This window comes from Tachypleus tridentatus, chromosome 8, assembly GCF_004210375.1.
Source record: "Tachypleus tridentatus isolate NWPU-2018 chromosome 8, ASM421037v1, whole genome shotgun sequence".
NCBI lineage: Eukaryota > Metazoa > Arthropoda > Merostomata > Xiphosura > Limulidae > Tachypleus > Tachypleus tridentatus.
In genome coordinates this window covers 124488088-124510693 of record NC_134832.1, presented here as the reverse complement: position 1 = coordinate 124510693, position 22606 = coordinate 124488088, and the positions used below count along the sequence as shown (strand labels likewise).

Below are 22606 nucleotides of genomic sequence, written 5' to 3'. Positions count from 1 at the left end.
CAAATCATTGTTTTGTATTTCATTCAACTGTTTTTCAATATAATCTAAACATTCACATGGTTTTCATAACATTTTAGTAAAATACGTCAAAAAATGTAAATTTATCTCCATTGATTTTATGAATACATGGAAAATATTACCTTTACTTAGAGATAAATGTTATTTCTTTCCCAGATGATTATGTAAACCTATCAATACACAAAATCCATGCTGTTGTGTAGCATAGGGATAAATTATATTATAATTCTATTATTCTACATTAAAGACTGTCTTTCTATATGAACGTTGGTTTCTTGTAATACAATAATTTCTACGTTATGACACATAATATCATTTTTAACCGTTCGGTTATTGATATTTGTAGAATAACCTTTAACATTTTGTACAGCAATAACTGCCATAAAAAAGAAAATATACAATGTAAAGTTAACACCAGTAATATACACAAATCAGATTATAGTTGCAATTATTTTTACTTGCACTTTTAGATAAATAATTTAATATTTTCATTCTTTTTATACTATTCCAATATTTTTACTTATAATATGTTATGTCAGTCTCTATGTTTTGTGTACCAATTGTCTGTATATTTCAGAGTCATTTCTAATTAAAAAATCTCATTGTAACTCTCTGTATCGAGGTATTTAAAATCATCATTTTCCTTTAAATCATTACACAGACTTGTTTGACTATCACCATTAAGTTCTAAGTTAACGTGTGAAAGAATTCGGTTAACAAACCTTTCGTATTGATTCAGTTTTATTCTTCAGTGTCCACTCTTTAATTCAAATCAGTCATGTCAGTTACTGCTTTATGATTATCTCAGGTAATGTAGTTCCTCTTTTTTGTAACATTGTTATTCATTTACATCAATGAAATCTGTTCGATTCTTTTGTTCTCATTAAGCTTCTATAGTTTCTTTCATAACAATATCTTCAGTCATTTCATTTGGTTCTGTTATCTTTTTATTTAGTGTCGATTACATTTTGTTCATCGGTTCCTACCTTTTCCTCTAAATCAATCAATACTTTTCATTTTTCATGATTTGTATTATTTCTCATCCTCATTTTAACAGTTTGATTCTCTTATTCTGATTGAACTTCTATCGTTTCATTCATAACACTATCTTCAGTCATTTCAGTTAGTTTTATCTTTTACTGCGATAGTATTAACAATTAGTTGTTCATTTTCCTTCTGACAGTCTTGTACTTCTATACCTGCTGTTCCTATAACACAATGACATTGACGAGCCCTATTGTTATCAAATATTGTCAACTGAGTGCCTTCTTCTGTCATGTCTTCATTATTTAAATTAATAATTACTGGTTCTTCACGTTCCCGTAACTGGGGACAATATTTATTACATTCCCTCAAGGCTTACAACTGAAACATTAACTTACATAAAATGTATGATGATAACCAACTGAAAAATAATCCAATTGGCTTGGAATTGTTTGAGCCATCATCTTCAGTTAGTTCAATTATGGTGTTAAAAAAAAAATACACGTAGGTTCAGATGTATTGACAGAAATGAAGAAAGTCCCTATAACCCAAGTGGTTTCGAAAGGCTCATATTTCAAAAGCGCTTGGGTTATGGGGCTTTTATTCATTTCAGTTAGCTCAATATACACTTATTGTTTAAAACTTTCAACGTGTTTAAACTCTGGTTATTGTACTGACACTGTCAACGTACAATTAAGACCGACAATCCTTCCAAATTTCGAACACAACTTTCTTATAACTCCATGACGTATTTCAGATGGTAAGTTATAAATAACAACTTTAGTTGGAGTTAAAGTTACTGGTTTAATTTCAAAATGCTGATGCTTAATTTGTACACATTTTACACTCAGCTCCATCACCCATGAACTACAACCAAAATATCTTCGAAACACACGAAATACTCGTAAAGCAGAGGTCACTTGTTCTAGTGAAATACCTGTATTTCTAATAGCCTCGGACACATCGTCTTGTATGATTTCTTTGGTCGTAAGATTATGGATACTTTCAAAAGAATTTTCTCTGTGAACTGGTTTTGGTTGTAAAGTGCCATTTTTGACGTGTCTTTGTTAAGATGGATAGTTAAGTAAACGCACTAAACCGTTCAAATAAAAGTTAGGCTGTTAACCAAGGACGATCTTAGTCATTCTGTGACCCCAGGAAGAATTCAGTAAATAGGGTTTCATTCTAACAAGAAAACTCAGAAGTAGGTTAAAAGGTATTGCTTCTGGAGCTCCTCCTTGTATGGATCCCCGGGCAATTTACCAATTTACCCAATACGTAAGACCGCCTATGCTACTCATATAAATATAAATGTGGAAAACAATTTCGTAGTGTCATTCCAACGAAGTGCATAATGTAAAAGTACTGTTTAGAGTTAAGTTTATCGGGAAAGTATGATCAGTTTAGCGAGACGTGTCTTTCCATGTGTAATCTAACACTAAATCTTTAAACTGTTGGCCTCTTCTAAATTGTACCTCAGGTTTTTCTTCAACTTTACTGTTTGTCTCCATAAAGAAAGTGTTTGTTATCTTAATCAAGTTAGTGCTGCTACTTTCAATTTTACTATAAAAATAATAGAAAACACGCTAACAGTTAATTAAAGTCATATTTAAACAACCACTAAACCACAAAATATAATTGTAGTATCTTCTTTTCTCAATAGGTGACTTAAAATGCAGCTAAATAAAACAATCCAGTTTGTTTGTCCTATTAAAAGAGGACGCTGAAAGTCATTGTATTTCTAGCGATATGTGAAGGTATTGCAGGGAAGAACACCACAATGCCATTAAATGCTATATATCATATAACACAATACGCATGTTTATAATGTTCGAATAGTTTTCGTCTCATAAAAAGCATACCACAATATATTCACTGTACATCTTTATTGAACATTTAATACCTTATAAATTGAAAAAAACACTGTTTGATAATACAATTAATGTTCAATATGTTTATATAAGAGTTTACAAATGTATAGATTTTGGTTGGTGTTTTGTAGTGAGAATTTATTAACTTTACATTTCAAAATTGTTAAGATTAGATTATTTTTATATATATAAGTATTAAATTGAAACGTTTCAAGCTTCACAACAACACACGTGCAAAAGAATCGTTTACCTGCAACTGAAAACAAAATATTTGTTAAAATAAAAAGGTAAAGTTCGGATATCGAAGAAGGTAGAAGTTTAACTTCGATTTGTTTTTATGTTTTAAGCGGGCTATGATTACAAATGTGTACAAAACATTCGCAGAAACGGATCCTTTAAAGATATACTGATAAGTAGAAATCTGCAAATCTATTTAGAGTAATTATTTTGTAATTAGAAATGAATCATGACACATGGTAAAAGTAACAGTAATGTTAGACTAGGTGTAACACTCTTACGATAATGTTGCTCTCCAGCTAAGTTCAACAGCAGTATATGTCGTTTTCTCTTATTAACAAACTCCATTGCCAGGATTCTGATCCCGTGGTACGAGCGATTGCTGCATCACGCTACCAAACTACATCACTGCTCTCCCAATTACATCCCTGGCCGTTCATTATTCTGCCCTGCTTCCTGTTCCTTGAGTGGCGTATATACTGAGATGTTGGCTCTGTGGTACTTAGCACACTTGATCAAGGGGTAAGCCTTCAGTTTTCTCCCTTCCATTACACGTAGTTTTCTCAGGTTCGTTCGAAAAAACGCCCGAACTTCCAGAAGCTTCTACTATGATAATAAATTAGTTTGAAGTTCTGTGTTTTAAAGAAATGTCATGTGATTAATTTAGCATTGATATCAAGACATAGCTGTTGAAAGTCCTCAGAGAATTGTGTACGCAATTATTTTGTAATCGTTAACAAACCTAACGCCATGAACAATTTTGGTAACCCCAGTATTTTGTATTTTACTAAATGATTTAGTAAGAAGATTTAGAAATACAAACCAGTGTTTGTGATATCTGCATAAAATATTGTACTGAACGTCCATACTCAGGTTAATTAAGACATAGTGATTGTTGGCTCAAGCTGTTTCATCTTAACAGGCCTGGCATGGCCAAGCGCGTAAGGCGTGCGACTCGTAATTCGCGGGTTCGAGCCCGCGTCGCGCTAATCATGCTCGCCCTCCCAGCCTTGGGGGTGTATAATGTTACGGTCAATCCCACTATTCGTTGGTAAAAGAGTAGCCCAAGAGTTGGCGGTGGGTGGTGATGACTAGCTGCCTTCCCTCTAGTCTTACACTGCTAAATTAGGGACGGCTAGCACAGATAGCCCTCGAATAGCTTTGTGCGAAATTCCAAAACAAACAAACAAACTCATCTTAACGTGTGAAACATATATGGGGTGGACAAAAGAAAGTGGCCCCACTGAAAATATTGTTAATTTATTATATTTTTTATTAGATAACGGAAAAATATGTAAAACTACACGTATTTTTAGAACCAGATCTGTTCAAGTATGATCTTAAATAATAATTTTTAACACTGGCTTTCGTAAATATCTGAACTTTTCATGACTTTAGTTACATATTGTCATAAAACGTGTTGGACACCTCCTGTAGTTTTTTATATCTTCTTATTTTAATTAGCCTGCAAAATGATCAAACAAGTTTATCTGTAATTGTGGAATCGTTAAAAGATATTTTAAAATAAGAGAATTAATGTTACGTAATGGCCAGATCAAACACCTGATATCAATCGGATTGAAAATTTACGGGCTGAGTTAAACTAATTAAAGAAAGATCACAAGCTAAACACGGCAGACGAACATTTTGAAGCACTCAAAGAAGATGACAGTTAATTACTTCGGAATATCTGCGCAAACTCATTGAAAGTATGTCACGTTAATGTAAAGCAGTGTTGAAAACCAAGAGAATGCCTAATAAATATTAACTTATGATTGGTTTGTGTTATTTTAATGTTATTTTTACGTTCAAATATTGCGGAAAAACTTGTTTAATCATTTTGTAGCTAATTATAATAAGAATAACTAATAAACTACAGCACGTGCACAACACTTTTTAAGAGAAAATGTAACTAAAATCATGATCAGGTAATTAAGAAAGCCAATATTAAAATTAGGATTTGAAATCATATTTCAACAGATCTCGTCGAGTGCGTTATAAAAACATATAGTTTTACTTATTGTTCTGCTGTCTAATAAAGGATATAACAAATTAACAACATTTTCAATGAGAGGGCTACTTTTTTGGTCCATTCTCTGTATATAAATGTTTTGTTTGCTTCTTTTAAACGCAATTTTGACATCTGCTGGTTGAGTTCTGATCTGGCTGGCCTCTTCGGTGCCGCCTTTGTTTCGCTCACCAGTTTATTATATTATGACCAACCTCACTTCTTGACCTTAAAAAAAGTCAAAATAAAATAAAGGCAAAAACCCCCATGTAAATTTCTATAGTTTTTCACGTAAGGGGACGAAGAGGAACCACTACGTTCCTGACCATCCCAGATGGAGAGAGAATTCTTCAGACTTCTCTCTCTAAACTAAACCCCTGCCACATTCGTTTGCATTTGCGTTTAAACGCAAAGCTGCACAGTAAACAATCTGACCTGTGTCCACTGCATGGATCTAATTCTAAATGTTAGCGTAATAAGCTCTTATTATTACAGCTGATCAACCCGGAAAATTTTATAAATAGATTAAGAAGTTTCCTAGAAATACAATTATAAATTATGCCTTTCATTTTTAAATATTAAAGACTTGCTGCTTTGTAGCTTTGGGTTCATCCATATTAAATACAACTACTAACGCAAGTTTTGTGACTACACACAGTTCATTCTTTCTGAAATTGACTGCAACTTAGTTTCTATTCTCCTCATAGGAGCTCAGACAACAACTAATTGTTTCGTGAATAAAGACAAAAAGCTGTTTAGTGATTTGAGCTGACATCTGGATGCAAGTATCGTAACAAAGAGCTGGGTCTTCAGATATTCAGTCAGGGCGGTAAAAATAGACACGATGTTCAATTTTTAGTTGTAATCCAAGCTTTCATCTAGTGTTCTTCTTTCTAGCAACTTAGACATGATAGGTTTAAGCAGTAAAGCAATCAAACGGAACATTAGGATATTTACCCAGAATACTTTGCAGCCTCTGTATATTAAGGTGAGAACAAAAGATCGAGGCAGTAACTTCCAGTTTTAAAGAAGTTCATTCTCCCAGGTCTCCATTCGGGTGCAGCTGTTTACATTTTGGGAAAATGGTGGATCAGGCAACTTTGGACAAATTGGAAGCTGGCTTCAAGAAGTTACAGGAAGCTAGCGACTGCAAGTCCCTACTTAAAAAACATTTATCAAAAGAAATATTTGACAACATCAAAAACAGAAAGACAAGTATGGGAGCATCTCTTCTTGACGTTATCCAATCAGGTGAGGACTTCTTGTTCCATTTGTAACATGATCTTAGCTCATCTCAGAAATATCTCAAAAATATCATCTTAAAACAAAGAGTTATTTTCTTCTAACATTTTTTATTACTAGTATTTAAAGTAATTGGTTTTACAGTGAACTACACAAAATAATTGGCGTCTCAGCACACCGTTTTTCATGTAAAGTGTACTGTATTGTGATTTCTTCCCAAATTCTACAATAATTTGTAGCTTTGAAGGTTTTATAATTTGTATGTCTGTATATAGACTTCAACCAAAATATCAAATAAAATCTATGATAAGTTGTAGTATCACAGAATTCCAGAAAACTTGAACTAACTCGACAGTTCTTTTGATTTAAAGCCTTTCAGGTCTTTAAGAGGTCTAAAAGATAATCGGGGGCCACTCATAAACAAGGAGTTTGTCTTCAACGTTCAAAAGTTTATTTAAGAGTACCTACCACCCATTAAAACAAAGAGGTTTGGGCTGCAGTGAAGCGAACTTTAGGGTGTAAGATTAACATAACAGGAAATTAAAATAAATGTAAACGAAACTTTCAGAAGGGCTCCAAAGCTTCACTCATTTCACAATGTTTGACAGTATCTTCACACAAGTCTTTCTGCTAAGACAAATCGATACGAGAGTAGATATTAAAATCCGTAAGATATGTTACCATAGCAACCAAAAATTGATTTTTTCATTTGAATTCCTCTAAATAGGCTGTTTTAAGTACGAGACTTAGCTTTTATTATAATGTTCAACACAGCAAAGTACGCTTGAATATTTACGCAAGATGTTCCCAACAATTATTTTCACCTAAAATCAAGTTTCCATTTTGGTTAAAATATAAAATTAAAAAAATCCAGCTAAATCTAGCAAATACGCTGTAATTAAATCAGTTTGTACGTTATTCAACTTAACGTAATGCGTAAACCTTTGAATATCTTTGAAGTTAAAAGTACCTTTGTCTTTCAATAAATATCTGAAGAAAGAACAATGATTTTATCGGAACGCTGCTGTTTCGGCACTGGTGACATTGTCTGACCTACCTATTCAGCTAATTTAACCCTGCAGCTCAAAACCCTGATGAGATTCTATAGGGGATTCTGCATTCCTACAAATAACTATAAATCCGTTTCAGTCCTAATTACGAATGTTTCAGTTATTTAAATTTTATCACTTCCGTTTAAGGAAGACAGAGAGTTTGTTTGTTTTTGGAATTTCGCGCAAAGCTACTCGAGGGCTATCTGTGCTAGCCGTCCCTAATTTAGCAGTGTAAGACTAGAGGGAAGGCAGCTAGTCATCACATCACCACCCACCGCCAACTCTTGGGCTACTCTTTTACCAACGAATAGTGGGATTGACCGTCACATTATAACGCCCCCACGGCTGGGAGGGCGAGCATGTTTGGCGCGACTCGGGCGCGAACCCGCGACCCTCAGATTACGAAGCGCACGCCTTAACGCGCTAGGCCATGCCGGGCCCGAAGACAGAGAGACTAGTGTCAGTTACTACTATTTTCTCTTTGTTGTTCGGACAATCGTTAGGTTTTCATCCGTTACTCATATTCATTTGCTGTAGCGAGGGAAGGAACCGTAAGACATCATACATATGACAGTTCTTCAAGTTCCAGTTATTTAAAACTGTAATAATCATAAGAACGACTAGATGATTATTATTAGGGATTACCAAATTTAAAGATTTTATTAATTATGTGTGTTTGTGTTTTCTTATACCAAAGCCACATCGGACTATCTGTTGAATCCCCCGCTAGGGAATTTATGAAAATTTGAACAGTGTAAAGGTGCATAAGGCACCTTACGCGCAATAATTTAGGTTTAAGAAAAAAATATTCGTTTGTTTTTTAATTTCGCGCAAGCCTACACGAGGTCTATTCCCTAGCCGTCCCTAATTTAGCAGTGTAAGACTAGAAGAAAAGCAGCTATTCATCACCACTCACCACCAACTTTTAAGCTACTCTTTTACCAACGAATAGTGAGATTGACAGTCACATTATAACGCCCCCAAGGCTGAATGGGCGAGCATGTTTGGTGCGATCGGGATTCGAACCCTCGATCCTCAGATTACAAGTCAAACGCCTTAACACACCTGACCATGCCAGTCCTCAACTTATTCGTAATAAGTCATATATTTTAAGACGTAAAATAATTACAAACATGTGAATTAATCCCACACTTAAAATATGGATAATTCAAAGCCTGAAACGTGATGCGTTGTTTAGTTTCAGGCCTGAAAGTTGTAAGAAATCCAAAGTTTGTATCCGTCAGAATGTTCTGTATTGAGGAAACAGAAGGAGTAGTAATTCTTCCATCTGTTTGCACCAATTTTGTTTGTTTGTTCTTAAGCATAAACTACACAATGAACTAATGGTGCTTTTCCCATCGTGGAGTCGAAACCCAATTTTAAGTTTTATAAATACACCGACTTACCGCTTAGCCACCAGGAGGAGCGATAATCCCATATATTGGTGCACTTTTACTTTTAATGAACAATCCTGCAATCCATGAACATAAAACAATCAAGTATTTGTTGTTGTTGTTGTTGTTTTGTCTTTAATACAACTCTAAACTTTTGAATGTGAGACAATTTAAATCAACATCCATTTATGGTTTATTTGTCTATCTTTTCACATTCTTGTCTCCATATCTATCTCTTACTAACTTTGCTTAATAAAATAATTAGTCTCTCTTAACATCAACCGTCTTGAAGTAAACTTGAATTATTGGAACACTTCAAAGTATGGTTATCTTTTAAAGATACGAAATTGTTTTCGTGAACAAATAAAATCAACTATGAAACTAAATCAGTGAGCTTTCTTCGTGCCCAGTTCCCAACATACTTCTCGTAGCTAAATAACTTTCCTGGAAACTGACAAGTCTGAACAGATATTATATTAGCGATATTATTTTCTATGGTCCATTGCATCACTAAATAAAACTTTATCAGTCGAGTGTGTTTATTTTTCAAACAGGAGCTTCGATGGACTGAAGACAAACAAACTTGCAGTTTCGGCTCATACACAATACACGTGGATAAATGTTTATTTCTATCACTTTCTGTCGCTAAGTTAGATAATTAAGGGCATAGTATCATCAGCACAATTATAAAATTTGTCTACAGTAAATACAATAATGAGAATAGCACGTTTTCACCTTGGGATCAGCATTGAATAACGTCCTGTCTGAAAGTTAAAATTAGATAGCTTTGTTCAGCCAAAGCCATTGACGACAGAACTGCCTCATGCTATTGGGTGTTGCCCTACACTAGATACGGTGAATGTCAAGAACACAGCCAAGAAATCCGATATCCATCTTGTGAGGAAGTAAGCTGTTAGTTCCATCTTCATGAAAAATAAAAACGTTTTCGAATTCCTAAGTAAGCCACGTGTAAGTTTTTAAATTTTTTTTCAAAAGTTTTTTCGTTTTAATTTAACAAAGCATGTTAACAGTGTTGATACGTACACCTTTCTTTTTATAAAACAAGTGTTATCTTAGTCAGCAATTACACTACGTTCTATTTTAACATCTTCAGTTTTCAAGTAATGAAACAGGCAGGATTCAGCAGTTCCTTTTGTTAAAGAATTCTAACAAGTTTATCTACGTCAGCATTTCTGATAGCTATTTTTGCGTTGTAGCATGTAGATTTTAATTATTTTTGTTTATCACCATACTGTATTAATACAGTCTGAGAAAGTCTCCATGTCATAGATATTTAATTATATGCATTGCTCTTATTTCAATATAGTTGATTTTCATCGACAATAATTTGATGTCAGATAGTTTGTTTCTAAACTAAACCCTAGATAAACTGTTTTATTTCTAACAGTTATTTCAAAGTAATGTCACATAAGTTTGAAGCAAAGCTTACACCCCTAATAACCATCAATTGAAAACACACTGTTTTAGCACCTGACGTTAGTCCAATTTGTTTGATTCACAATTTTGTATAAAGGGCTACCTGCAGATAGCCATCTCTTATTTTGAGCTGATAGACTAGAAGTCTTATAGAAATCAACACCCACCACCAAGGGCTACTCTTGTTGTAATTGTTGTTTATTTAATATTTGCACAAAACTACTCGAAGGCTCTCTGAGCTAGCTCTCTTTAATTTAGAAGCGATAGGCTAGAGGGAAAACAGCTAGTCATCACCATCCACCGCCAATTCTTGGGTTAGTATTTTACCAACGAATACTGGGATTGACCGTCACATTATAACGCCCCTGCGTCGGAAAGAGCGAGCATGTTCGATGAAGAGATTCGAACCCGAGATGCACAGATTACGAGTCAAATGTCCTAACCACGAAGCCATGCCAAGCTCATGCTGTACAATAAGGACGTTTTAAAATGTCAGTAATTTATGTCCTGACATTTCAAGAGGAAGCAGCAAAAAAAGAAGTGTCTCAAATTACTAAGGAAAAACGTTTTTATGCTCTTTTATCGTTTTAGTTTTTTTGTTGTTTTTTTAATTTCGCACAAAGCTACTCGAGGGCTATTTGTGCTAGCCGTCCCTAATTTAGCAGTATAAGACTAGAGGGAAGGCAGCTAGTCATCACCACCCACCGCCAACTCTTGGGCTACTCTTTTACCAACGAATAGTGGGATTGACCGTCACATTATAACGCTCTCACGGCTGAAAGGGCGAACATGTTTGGGGCGACGGGGATGCGAACCAGCGACCCTCAGATTACGAGTCGCACGCCTTAACCCACCTGGCCATGCCGGGCCCTTTATCATTTTAGATTCTTTCGTGTAACCTTATTTTAATAATGTTATTTTTAGAAAATTTCTATCACATCTTCATTGTACTTCTTTAAAATATTTATTTTTAATAGGGATTCGAATAAACTGATTTTTAGTAATTTAAAACTATTTAAATATTTTTATTGGGTTTTAACACTTCAAAAAGATATTTCTTCAGTGATCATTGAAAATTATTCGATTTTCTCTTTTGCTAGTGCATCCAGTTTAGTAAATCTTAAACTTGTCAAGCTAGTTCATCACAGTATTTTTAAGTGTTTTTTTTTTTCTGGTTCGTATCACCTAGACCTACTCGAAAATTATGAAAAATATAAACCAAAAATTAATAAATGTAATACTTGCCTATTACTGGGAAGAATGTGATTTGTTTTCTGGTAAACTTGAAGTATGATACCAGTCTTACCCATTTCAACATTCAGCCTTGACCAGTGTTTATTTTAAAATGGCATCACACGTGAGAATGTAGTTCCACACAAAGTACGAAGTTTTAAAAGGTATTAGAGGTTTTAAAACACTGTCAGATAATTACTTCTACTATTCTCTAGCTTTTAATTTGTTTGTTTGGGAATTTCGCACAAAGCTACTCGAGGGCTATCTGTGCTAGCCGTCCCTAATTTAGCAGTGTAAGACTAAAGAGAAGGCAGCTAGTCATCACCACCCACCGCCAACTCTTGGGCTACTCTTTTACCAACGAATAGTGGGATTGACCGTCACATTATGACGCCCCCACGGCTGGGAGGGCGAGCATGTTTAGCGCGACGCGGGCGCGAACCCGCGAATTACAAGTCGCACGCCTTACGCGCTAGGCCATGCCGGGCCCTCTAGCTTTTAAACCACAAACCTGTTAAAGAATTTTCCTAACGTACGCGGAAATCTAAAACTGGATTTATTACGATCTTTGTATTTTGTTTTTCACATTAATATTTACGAATACCACCCACATCGTTACCTTGTATTATCAATGGTGCATACACCATAGTTTGAAAATTTCCGTTTTAATTTTTTATTGTTAGTTTTTACTTAAATAAATATAAGAATATCTTTACTCTCATTTCTGCATTTTGCAAACAACTTAAATATTTTTACATTGAAATTTTATACCTATACACAACACAGCGATTCTTCTAAGCCTTATTACTTTTTTTATTTATTTTCACTGTTTGCTTTCTAAAGCTTAATAATCAAACAATGCACTCCAGCTCTTTTTGGTTGTCTTTAAGAAATACTAAGTTTTAAATATTTCTTAGCCTACTTTCCTTTACAAATAGATATTTACAAAAGACAGAGTTTTCCTTACACGAGAATCCAGTTTTCATAGCTAAGACTGAGAAATGAAAAACTTGAATACACGGTGCACCTTAACTATATTATTTTGGCGCCCTCTAGGTATTGAAAATTTGGACAGTGGTGTTGGTATCTATGCGCCTGACGCCGAGTCCTACACAACCTTTGGCCCTCTCTTCGATCTCATCATTGACGACTACCATGGTGGATTCAAAGCTACAGATAAACACCCTCCCAAGGAATGGGGTGACATCAATGCGTTGGTCGATCTCGACCCTACAGGAGATTTCATCATCTCCACCAGAGTACGCTGTGGTCGCAGTCTTCAAGGGTACCCATTTAACCCTTGCTTGACTGAACAGGTATGTAATATTGTTTGAGAAATGTTTAATAATTGTTAAATATATAAATAATTATTTCAAATAAATAACCATTAACTTAATTTCGAAAATAAACACATAATTCATCAAAAATATTTCATAAACCCAATTTTGGTCTGTTTAGTAGTTATTGTAAACTGTATTTCATCAACAAATTAGTTTATCTAATATTTAGGTATAACTTTATTACTGCATAATGTTGGATAACGTTTTCGTGGTTCATCTGTAAGAGTACGTGCCTCCAACGTTAAAAATCTGGTTTGGATACCCGTGATGGGGAAAAAATAATAATCCATTTTGTAGCTTTGCGCTTGACAACAAATCAAACAACCCTTTGACTTGAATTATTTTCAAATCATTCTCTTTAAACTCTAGAGAGGGTAAGTTTTAACACTTTCCAAAGCACGTGCTATTTTCCCTCGAATTATTGTTTACTGTCCCAATACGTTTTCCAGCAATCTAGACAGCGTAACACTGTTAACGGTAATTCACTACTGTGTTTTATATTTGTTGTTTAGTTATTAATGACTTGCATTTTACTTTATCTTATTTAACTTTATAGTTTGTTTACCTTTATGCAGCAGTAATTAAATAGTTTGTTTACCTTTATACAGCACTAATTAAATAGTTTGTTTCCCTTTATACAGCACTGATTAAATAGTTTGTTTACCTTTATACAGCACTGATTAAATAGTTTGTTTACCTTTATACAGCACTGATTAGATAGTTTGTTTACCTTTATACAGCACTGATTAGATAGTTTGTTTACCTTTATACAGCACTGATTAAATAGTTTGTTTCCCTTTATACAGCACTGATTAAATAGTTTGTTTCCCTTTATACAGCACTGATTAGATAGTTTGTTTACCTTTATACAGCACTGATTAAATAGTTTGTTTACCTTTATACAGCACTGATTAGATAGTTTGTTTACCTTTATACAGCACTGATTAAATAGTTTGTTTCCCTTTATACAGCACTGATTAAATAGTTTGTTTCCCTTTATACAGCACTGATTAGATAGTTTGTTTACCTTTATACAGCACTGATTAGATAGTTTGTTTACCTTTATACAGCACTGATTAAATAGTTTGTTTCCCTTTATACAGCACTGATTAAATAGTTTGTTTCCCTTTATACAGCACTGATTAGATAGTTTGTTTACCTTTATACAGCACTGATTAAATAGTTTGTTTACCTTTATACAGCACTGATTAGATAGTTTTGATCCTCACTTCTTTGCATTCTCCTCTTACGTAGAATGATAATCTGGCGTAAAATATTATTAATAATAATAATAAATAAGTGGATAAAGTAACTTAAATACATTTGTTCAGTTTATGCAAGTATGCACTAAATTATTGTTACGAGTAGTACAAACAGTCTGGTACATAGTTGCACAAACTGAGCAAATTCATCCATTTCAAGTAATGTGTTTCAAAAATTATTCAAACTTAATTAGAATGTTTATAAAACATTAAGAAGACAGCGAATATTTTTAACTCGCATTATTAAATAAGATTGAATATGTTTATAAGTTTGTTTATGTTGATTAAGTTCAGCAACTAGTCTTCTTAAAAGATAGAAAGAAGAAGTCGAGAGAAAAAAAAAAACATTCAAATTGTGAACTAACTATCGAAAAAAAATATCTCGGCAATTGCTTTTATATTTTTCCAGCAATACAAAGAAATGGAACAAAAAGTGATTTCCACGTTGAGTAGCATGGAGGGAGAACTTAAAGGAACTTACTACCCCCTCACAGGTATGGATAAGGCCACCCAGCAGAAACTCATTGACGACCACTTTCTATTCAAGGAGGGGGACAGGTAAATGTGTTTTGTTTTTTTTATAGCAAAGCCACATCAGACTATCTGCTGAAACCACTGAAGGAATTCGAACTCTTGATTTTAGCGTTGTAAATCCATATATTTACCGCTGTACCAGCGGAGGACAGGTAAATGTGTTGAGGTTATTTTTCAGGATTATTGCGTAAAGCTACACAAAAGACTATCTGCCCCTAGTTCTTCCGCAATTTTCAATATATATACTAGAGAGAGCTCAAGTTATCAAACGTTCATACTTCCAGCTCCCGAGCTAATCATTTCTAACGAAAGTACAGGATTTGGCTTTCACTTTTGTAGCACATTCGTAACTCCCAAGCGCTACAATGGGAAATGAGACATAAATGCTCGGATTTACCGTCCAGCCACACTAACCATTAAATCACTCTCGGCACGTTGTAATAAGAAATAAATATATAATTGACTGTGGTCGTTTGTGCGTTATAACAGTAGGTGTCAGATCCAATTTTTTTATTAGAATAGCGCAAGAATTTGGTGGCAAATGAATAGTTGCTTTCTCTCTCTCTCTCTCATCAATTCAAAATCAAGGACGGTTAGCACAAGTAGTCCTTGTATGGCTTTGCGAGAATGTCTAAATCAAATCGGGTGAACATAAATATAAACCTGTAAAGAAACAAAGTGCAGATAATAAACTTTCTACCACTATAATGAAACTGATTTATTTATTTTTTCAAGGTTTCTCCAAGCAGCCAATGCTTGCAGATACTGGCCAACAGGACGTGGCATTTTTCACAATGATGCTAAAACTTTCCTGGTCTGGGTGAATGAAGAAGATCACCTCAGAATCATCTCCATGCAGAAAGGAGGAGATCTGAAAACGGTGTACAACCGACTAGTTACTGTAAGTTGACTATTTAATGTGGAGATCTGAAAACGGTGTATAGCCGGTAAGTTACTGTAATTTGGCTGTTTAATGTGGAAATCTGAAAATGGTGTAAAACCGACTAGTTACTGTAAGTTGGCTGTTTAATGTGGGGAACTGAAAACGGTGTGCAACTAACTACTTACTGTGAATTAACTATTTAATTTGGAGATCTCAAAACAGTGTACAACCGTCTAATTATTTTAAATTAACGGTTTAATGTGTAGAGAATATAATAACTCCCAAATGTTTTCTTATTTTTTAGAAACTTTAGCATATTATTCTACATTGTATCACTCTCTGTGCTTAAGTTTATCCAGTATTTATTTTTTTATTGGTATTATTAAGGTCACTTTGTTCACCAGCGGGTCATCTGTAAGTTTGCAAATTTACAACGACAGATGAGGACTTGATTACCCCTTTATGGAGAGAATGCAGATAATACAATACGTAGCTTTTAATTTAGTTCAGTCTCCTGTTCCATAATTCTCAACTTATTACGTTATAATAAGATAATATCTTATTATCTGGCTAATAAGATAACCAGTGTACAATTGGTTATCTTCTGTTATATAACGTTTTGTCAGTAACATACAAAAGCAAAATTCAAGGTTTTCATAACTCATCAACATTTGAGTATTTAGGTTGCTCAACTCACAACCTGCGGTTTGCAAATTCAAATACCCTTTTTATACATGCTCGTCTTTCCAGCCATGGGAGCATTATAAAGTTACGGGCAATCCCACTACTCTTTAGTAAAAAGAATAACGCAAATTTTGGCGATAGGTGGTGTAAACTAGCTGTCTTCTTTCTGGTCTGTCACTTCAAAATTATGGACGATGAACGAATGTATCTCTAGAGCAGTTTTGCTCAAAATTCTACAAATAAACGGAAAGACAAGCTATAACGGTATTTTAACCTATAGCTAAATACATATTTACAGCTACTCACAATCATTTTGCGTGAAATAATTTACTCCACACAAGCTATAACGGTATTTTAACCTATAGCTAAATACATATTTACAGCTACTCACAATCATTTTGCGTGAAATAATTTACTCCACACAAGCTATAACGGTATTTTAACCTATAGCTAAATTCATATTATAGCTACTCACAATCATTTTGCGTGAAATAATTTACTCCACACAAGCTATAACGGTATTTTAACCTATAGCTAAATTCATATTTATAGCTACTCACAATCATTTTGCGTGAAATAATTTACTCCACACAAGCTATAACGGTATTTTAACCTATAGCTAAATACATATTTACAGCTACTCACAATCATTTTGCGTGAAATAATTTACTCCACACAAGCTATAACGGTATTTTAACCTATAGCTAAATTCATATTATAGCTACTCACAATCATTTTGCGTGAAATAATTTACTCCACACAAGCTATAACGGTATTTTAACCTATAGCTAAATTCATATTTATAGCTACTCACAATCATTTTGCGTGAAATAATTTACTCCACACAAGCTATAACGGTATTTTAACCTATAGCTAAATACATATTTACAGCTACTCACAATCATTTTGCGTGAAATAATTTACTCCACACAAGCTATAACGGTATTTTAACCTATAGCTAAATTCATATTTATAGCTACTCACAATCATTTTGCGTGAAATAATTTACTCCACACAAGCTATAACGGTATTTTAACCTATAGCTAAATTCATATTTATAGCTACTCACAATCATTTTGCGTGAAATAATTTACTCCACACAAGCTATAACGGTATTTTAACCTATAGCTAAATTCATATTTATAGCTACTCACAATCATTTTGTGTGAAATAATTTACTCCACACAAGCTCAATAAAATCATTTTGAGATTATATCATACTAAACGAGAAGCTTACGGTTTAAATTAAATTACTTTATTTGGTGTAACAGTACATTATATTAACTTCCTCTGCTGTAATGTACAGGTTTATTAAATATTCCTTTATTGGGAGTCCATTGTTTTATTACTTGAACTGTTACAGTTTTATTAATTAATAACCTAACAGTTTTTCACTTCTTCCACACTGATTAAACAATATAATAAGCCCCGTCACACTAAACATGCTCGCCCTTTCAGCTGTGGGGGCATTATAATATGACCGTCAATCCCACTATTCGTTGTTAAAAGAGTAGCCCAAGAGTTGGCGGTAGTTGGTGATGACTAGCTGCCTTCCCTCTAGTCTTACACTGCTCAATTAGGGACGGCTATCGCAGATAGCCCTCGTGTAGCCTTGCGCGAAATTCAAAACAAACAAGCAAACCATATAATAATACTTTGAGCCACCCAGTGGCAAAGTGATATGTCTGCAGACTTACACACAAAAAATCGGGTTTCGATACCCGTGGTGGCCAAAGCACAGATAGTCCATTGTGTAGCTTATGTTTAATTCTAAACAAATAAAATAATACTTTGGTTTCCATCACGCACAGGCTGTGAACACTATTGAATCCAAGCTTCCGTTTTCTCACGATGACCGTTTTGGTTTCCTGACCTTCTGCCCAACCAATCTGGGTACCACCATGAGAGCCAGTGTCCACATCAAGCTACCCAAACTGGCCAGAGATCGTAAGGTCTTGGAGGGCATTGCAGCCAAATTCAATTTACAAGTTCGGGGTAAGATATTAGATCAATTTAAGTTTAGAATGATGAAAACTTTTCTATTGGACGTTTTTGGATAGGCAATGAAGCCATGTGAGCCTTTTCTCATTCATAATAGTATACTATTTCTTAAAGGTGAATTTTACAGAAAAAAGAAAACTTTGCAGTCAAAAGAACTACTCATACTGATTAATTTTGCAGGTTCCCATTTTTTATAAAACATACGTTCTAATAAATGAAACATAGAACTTGGTGCAGAAAGAGCCCTTCCCGAGCGGCAATCCGAGCGTTTTAGTTTTTACGTTTGCCGCTAGAAAAGTACTGTGACGTAATAGTTGCCAAACAAACAGCCAAAGCCAGCGCATTGAATGTAAATAAACATGGCCAGTGCATACGGAGAAACAGAGGCGGAGTCTGTTTTGACTTTGTGTTCTGAACAGTGTCGAGTAGCACCATATCAATTCAAACCTACTCTGAACGAACCTAGAACAGTTACTTTTGACACAGATCTGACAAGTTCTAGTGATGAGGACAGTTCCACGAGCGAAAGTAGCGGAACTGTGAGTGATACTGATACTGGTCTGTATTATTTCACGTGCAATTTTAAGCATCTCGAAACCTGTCTGGTGTTTATAAATTATTGGTATCATAGACTGAGTTTTATTTGTTTATACTTTGCCGATTATAGTAACTTATACTCGGCCCTTCCACAATCATTGTTCCGGGTATTTATGACTCGTAACAAAATGAATTTCAATTATACGTCATAATTCTGACTATAAAATCAAACTAGATGTATCAGTCTGAATAGTTAATTTATCTTGAAATGTTAAATTTGAAAAATGGAACTCTTCAAATTTTTCCATATTTAAACATGATACAAAAACATCTACAGTATGATCTACGAGCTTTTAAACTTGGAATATACTCTATTTGGGATAGATTTGTCCACTGTCTAGACCAGGAAATCAATGTTTTACTGACTTTCAGGTGCCATAAATGCAAAACACGCTCATGAATGTGAAATGTGTATGTCTAGTTACATTCTTCAAAAACTTATACTTTTAAATTATTATACGAGTATTATACAAGTTATTGTTTATCGTTTTATATTGCACACATACCTTTAAGTTTGTTCTTTTGTGATGGCAAGGGATAACAAAATAGCAGAGGGTTGGAACCTGTACGCTGCAGGCTGAGATCAGTCCTCAGCTCTCCACGAGGAAAGATGGTGAGGACGATCCTGAATACTGCCGATAATTTTTTCAGTCTCAACCTGCCTGGCTTGAAACCCATGGAATCCAAAACAGTAGAATCCGACACAAAACATGAACGTTCAAAGTAATCTTGACAAAGCTTTGCATGGTATGAAGGAGTTAAGTTCTTCCTATTGACCATCCGCATCCACTGTCGCCACCTTGCCGGTTCCTTCTTCTTGCACGGAAACGAAAAGAAGCTTTTGCCCGATGCCGAACAGTTTTTACAACCATAAGCAACGCAGTAAATCATGTTATCATAAAACAAACATAAAGTAGCAATATCAAGACAAAAAATAGTCTCACAAAGTGTGTAATCCGAAAAAAGCACCGATAGATTTACATAAAACACCAGCACTGAAAGGATCAAAATGGTCGGCGCGCAACCATTTGCGTGTTTGGCAACTATTACGTCATACTTGTAAAACGTCACGGAAACAGCCGAACGACCGAAAGGAACTTGAGTTCGATGATCCGCATATTTGGTTTCATTTTTTATTCAAAAGCTAAAGTGTTTAAAAATATGGCAACCACACAGGAATTATACCTAACCAAAATACAGTTTCTGAAGCAATTATTAAATTTGTTGAAAATTCACCTTTAACAGTCCCTGTGAAATTCCAGTTAACTTGACAATTCCACATAAGAACGTGAACAAATGCATTTGTAAAAGTCGTAATTGTTAAAGAATATATATACATATTTATAATTCAATGAAAAAGAAGAATAACACAGTTTTGTTTTGTTTTTCATATTGAATCCCTCAAGTGGCTCAGCAGTAAGTATGAAGACATAAAAATTGAGTTTCGATATCTGTCGTTGACGCAGAACAGATAGCCCATTATATAGCTTTGTGCTAAACAACAAATAGACATATAAAAACCTATATAAAACTCAAATGTGGCAGTATACAAAGAAAATTATAAAGATAAATTCGTTAATGAAAATGCTAATTCAACTACAAGTTGATATTTGTATTATAGGTGTCTTTTTAAGCAAACAATTATTTTTATTATTGACTTAAGTTCTTCCATGCTTCATTGCTGGTTAGACTATTTTACTTAAAACTTGTTTAATTCGAGAGCAGCCATGTAAAGGAGATGATTAGACTTTGGTGCTTTGTATGAATTTTCGAGCAGTATCTTATGACGAAATGTTGATGAAGTTTCCTTTCGTGTCTAACAAAAACAAACCTCGGTGCGTAACGTAATCGTATCATAAATGAATTATCTTTTTAATTTAGGCACCCGTGGTGAGCACACTGAAAGTGAGGGTGGAGTTTACGATATTTCTAACAAGCGACGTCTAGGACTCTCCGAGTACCAAGCAGTTCGGGAAATGCAAGATGGAATCCAGGAGATGATCAAAATGGAAAAAGCTGCTTCTTAAATACAATAGAGAAGAAACCTTGACAGCACATCGACACTTACAGCCAAAGATTTAACTCTCCATACTAAAATAGTATGGAGGTCACTTCCTATCCTGCTGCAGAAGCTATTTTGAAAATAAATATCCATATTTATTTATTTTAAAAACAGTCTAAATAACTATTTGTAAATATATGTAAATTTCTTAATGTGAGTTTTAAAAATGCAAAAGTTTCTTTTTCTTCTTTGTAAAGTTAATCTATTTAGTTTAATACGTTTTCCGAAAAGTGTTCTTTGTATCAAAAAATACCACAACAGCTTTTTAGAGAACAAAAATCCAAAACTAAGCAAAATAGTCAACTAGATGGCGCTACTAAAGCATCACATTATCCACCTTGCTCATACATAACCCTTTTCCAGAGAAAATAAATATTGAATCTGAAAACTCCTGCGAAGCTTCCCTTATTTTTCTTTTTACACAGCTTTACAGGATGATCGTCACAAATAAATTTTTATTACATATAATTATAATTCCAGAAATAAATTTACTTCAACAGACAAGTGTTTTCTTGAACCTGTTCTAAACATGACACCGTTATGGTTTTCCTAATTCTCACTTCCGAATAACAATATCACATGCTCGAGCCTGATGTCCACTATTACCTAAAACCGCAGTATTCATTGTAACAAGCTTCTACATAGGACGATAGGATCAATTTTAGATTATATATTTTAACACCCCCCCCCTATAAATCTCTAATGAAAACACACACGTCGAATTTTAATACTATGTTTAAGCATGTCAAAGACAGTAAAGTAAATATGAATCGCGTCTGGAGACTTGGGGAATTTGCAAACGAACGGTAGTTTCCTCTGATTTCCACTTCAGCCTCTTACAAGAAAAGTTACATTAATATCGAGGTGTGACTGAAATATTTTGGACTTTCGTAGACTCCAAGTCCTTCTGCACTACATTGGACTTAGAATTACATTCAGTCGCAATGACTTTCATTGGAGTCAGAATTTTTTCTTCAGTAATCATAGCTTTCATCGTAATGCTGAGAACGTTGCTCATGACTCGCTTTGTGTGTGGAGTCGTAGTCCTTTGAAATAAGTTCTGTTTCCACAAAGAATATTCAAATACTCCGTACCTGGACTACTTTGTTTAACAGTCTTGCTGTATGAATATTTCTCTATATTTCTCTTTCAAAAGCACTGTGAGAATTCTCCAACCCTAAGGTTAACTGTGTTATACTTTCGAATGGTCATTAATTAATTCTCAACCAACTACATAGGAGCTAATTATGTCTCCTTCCCACAACTCGCAGCTTTGTCAACTCTTATCGACAGAAGCCCTTTAAAGCTAGTCCTACTGAAGAAGGAAAGGTTTATTGGGATGTATTTTTCTTTTTGACGATAAAATATATGCTTTGTGTTTTCTTTTAGCAAAGCCACATCGAGAGAAATCGAACCCATGATTTTAGGGTTGTAAATCCGTAGACTTATCGCTGTACCAGTGGGGGGCTGATTATATGCTAAAAGTTAAATTTCAGTTACGTTATACATTTATACTTCACTGTCTTAAAAACGAAAATTAGCTTTAGGGTGTTTAAAACACAGAAATTCCCTATTTTTGTTATTATGCTAATTTTTTATGATTAATAACTTTAACATTCATAACTACCCTATGTTCAGTCTTGAAGTTTGTCGAGCTTTCCAAAAACATACATACAAGTTTATTCTAAGTTTTAATATTCAAATTTAATTGTGAAACAATACGTTTATATATTACATAAGTTTTAGTCATTAATGCTTAACTAAACG

The 22606-nt window shown here is 34.3% G+C and overlaps 1 protein-coding gene across 1 annotated transcript; it reads left to right on the top strand.

The window, feature by feature from the left end:
* Nucleotides 1-3249: 3249 nt before the first annotated feature.
* LOC143223411 (arginine kinase-like) lies at nt 3250-21227 on the top strand. Its single transcript, XM_076451356.1, has 7 exons — nt 3250-3632; nt 6164-6369; nt 12533-12792; nt 14488-14636; nt 15348-15513; nt 17991-18174; nt 20659-21227. The coding sequence occupies exons 1-7, from the start codon at nt 3595-3597 to the stop codon at nt 20802-20804; spliced, it is 1149 nt and encodes a 382-aa protein (XP_076307471.1). The 5' UTR covers nt 3250-3594; the 3' UTR covers nt 20805-21227.
* The last annotated feature ends 1379 nt before the right edge of the window (nt 21228-22606 follow it).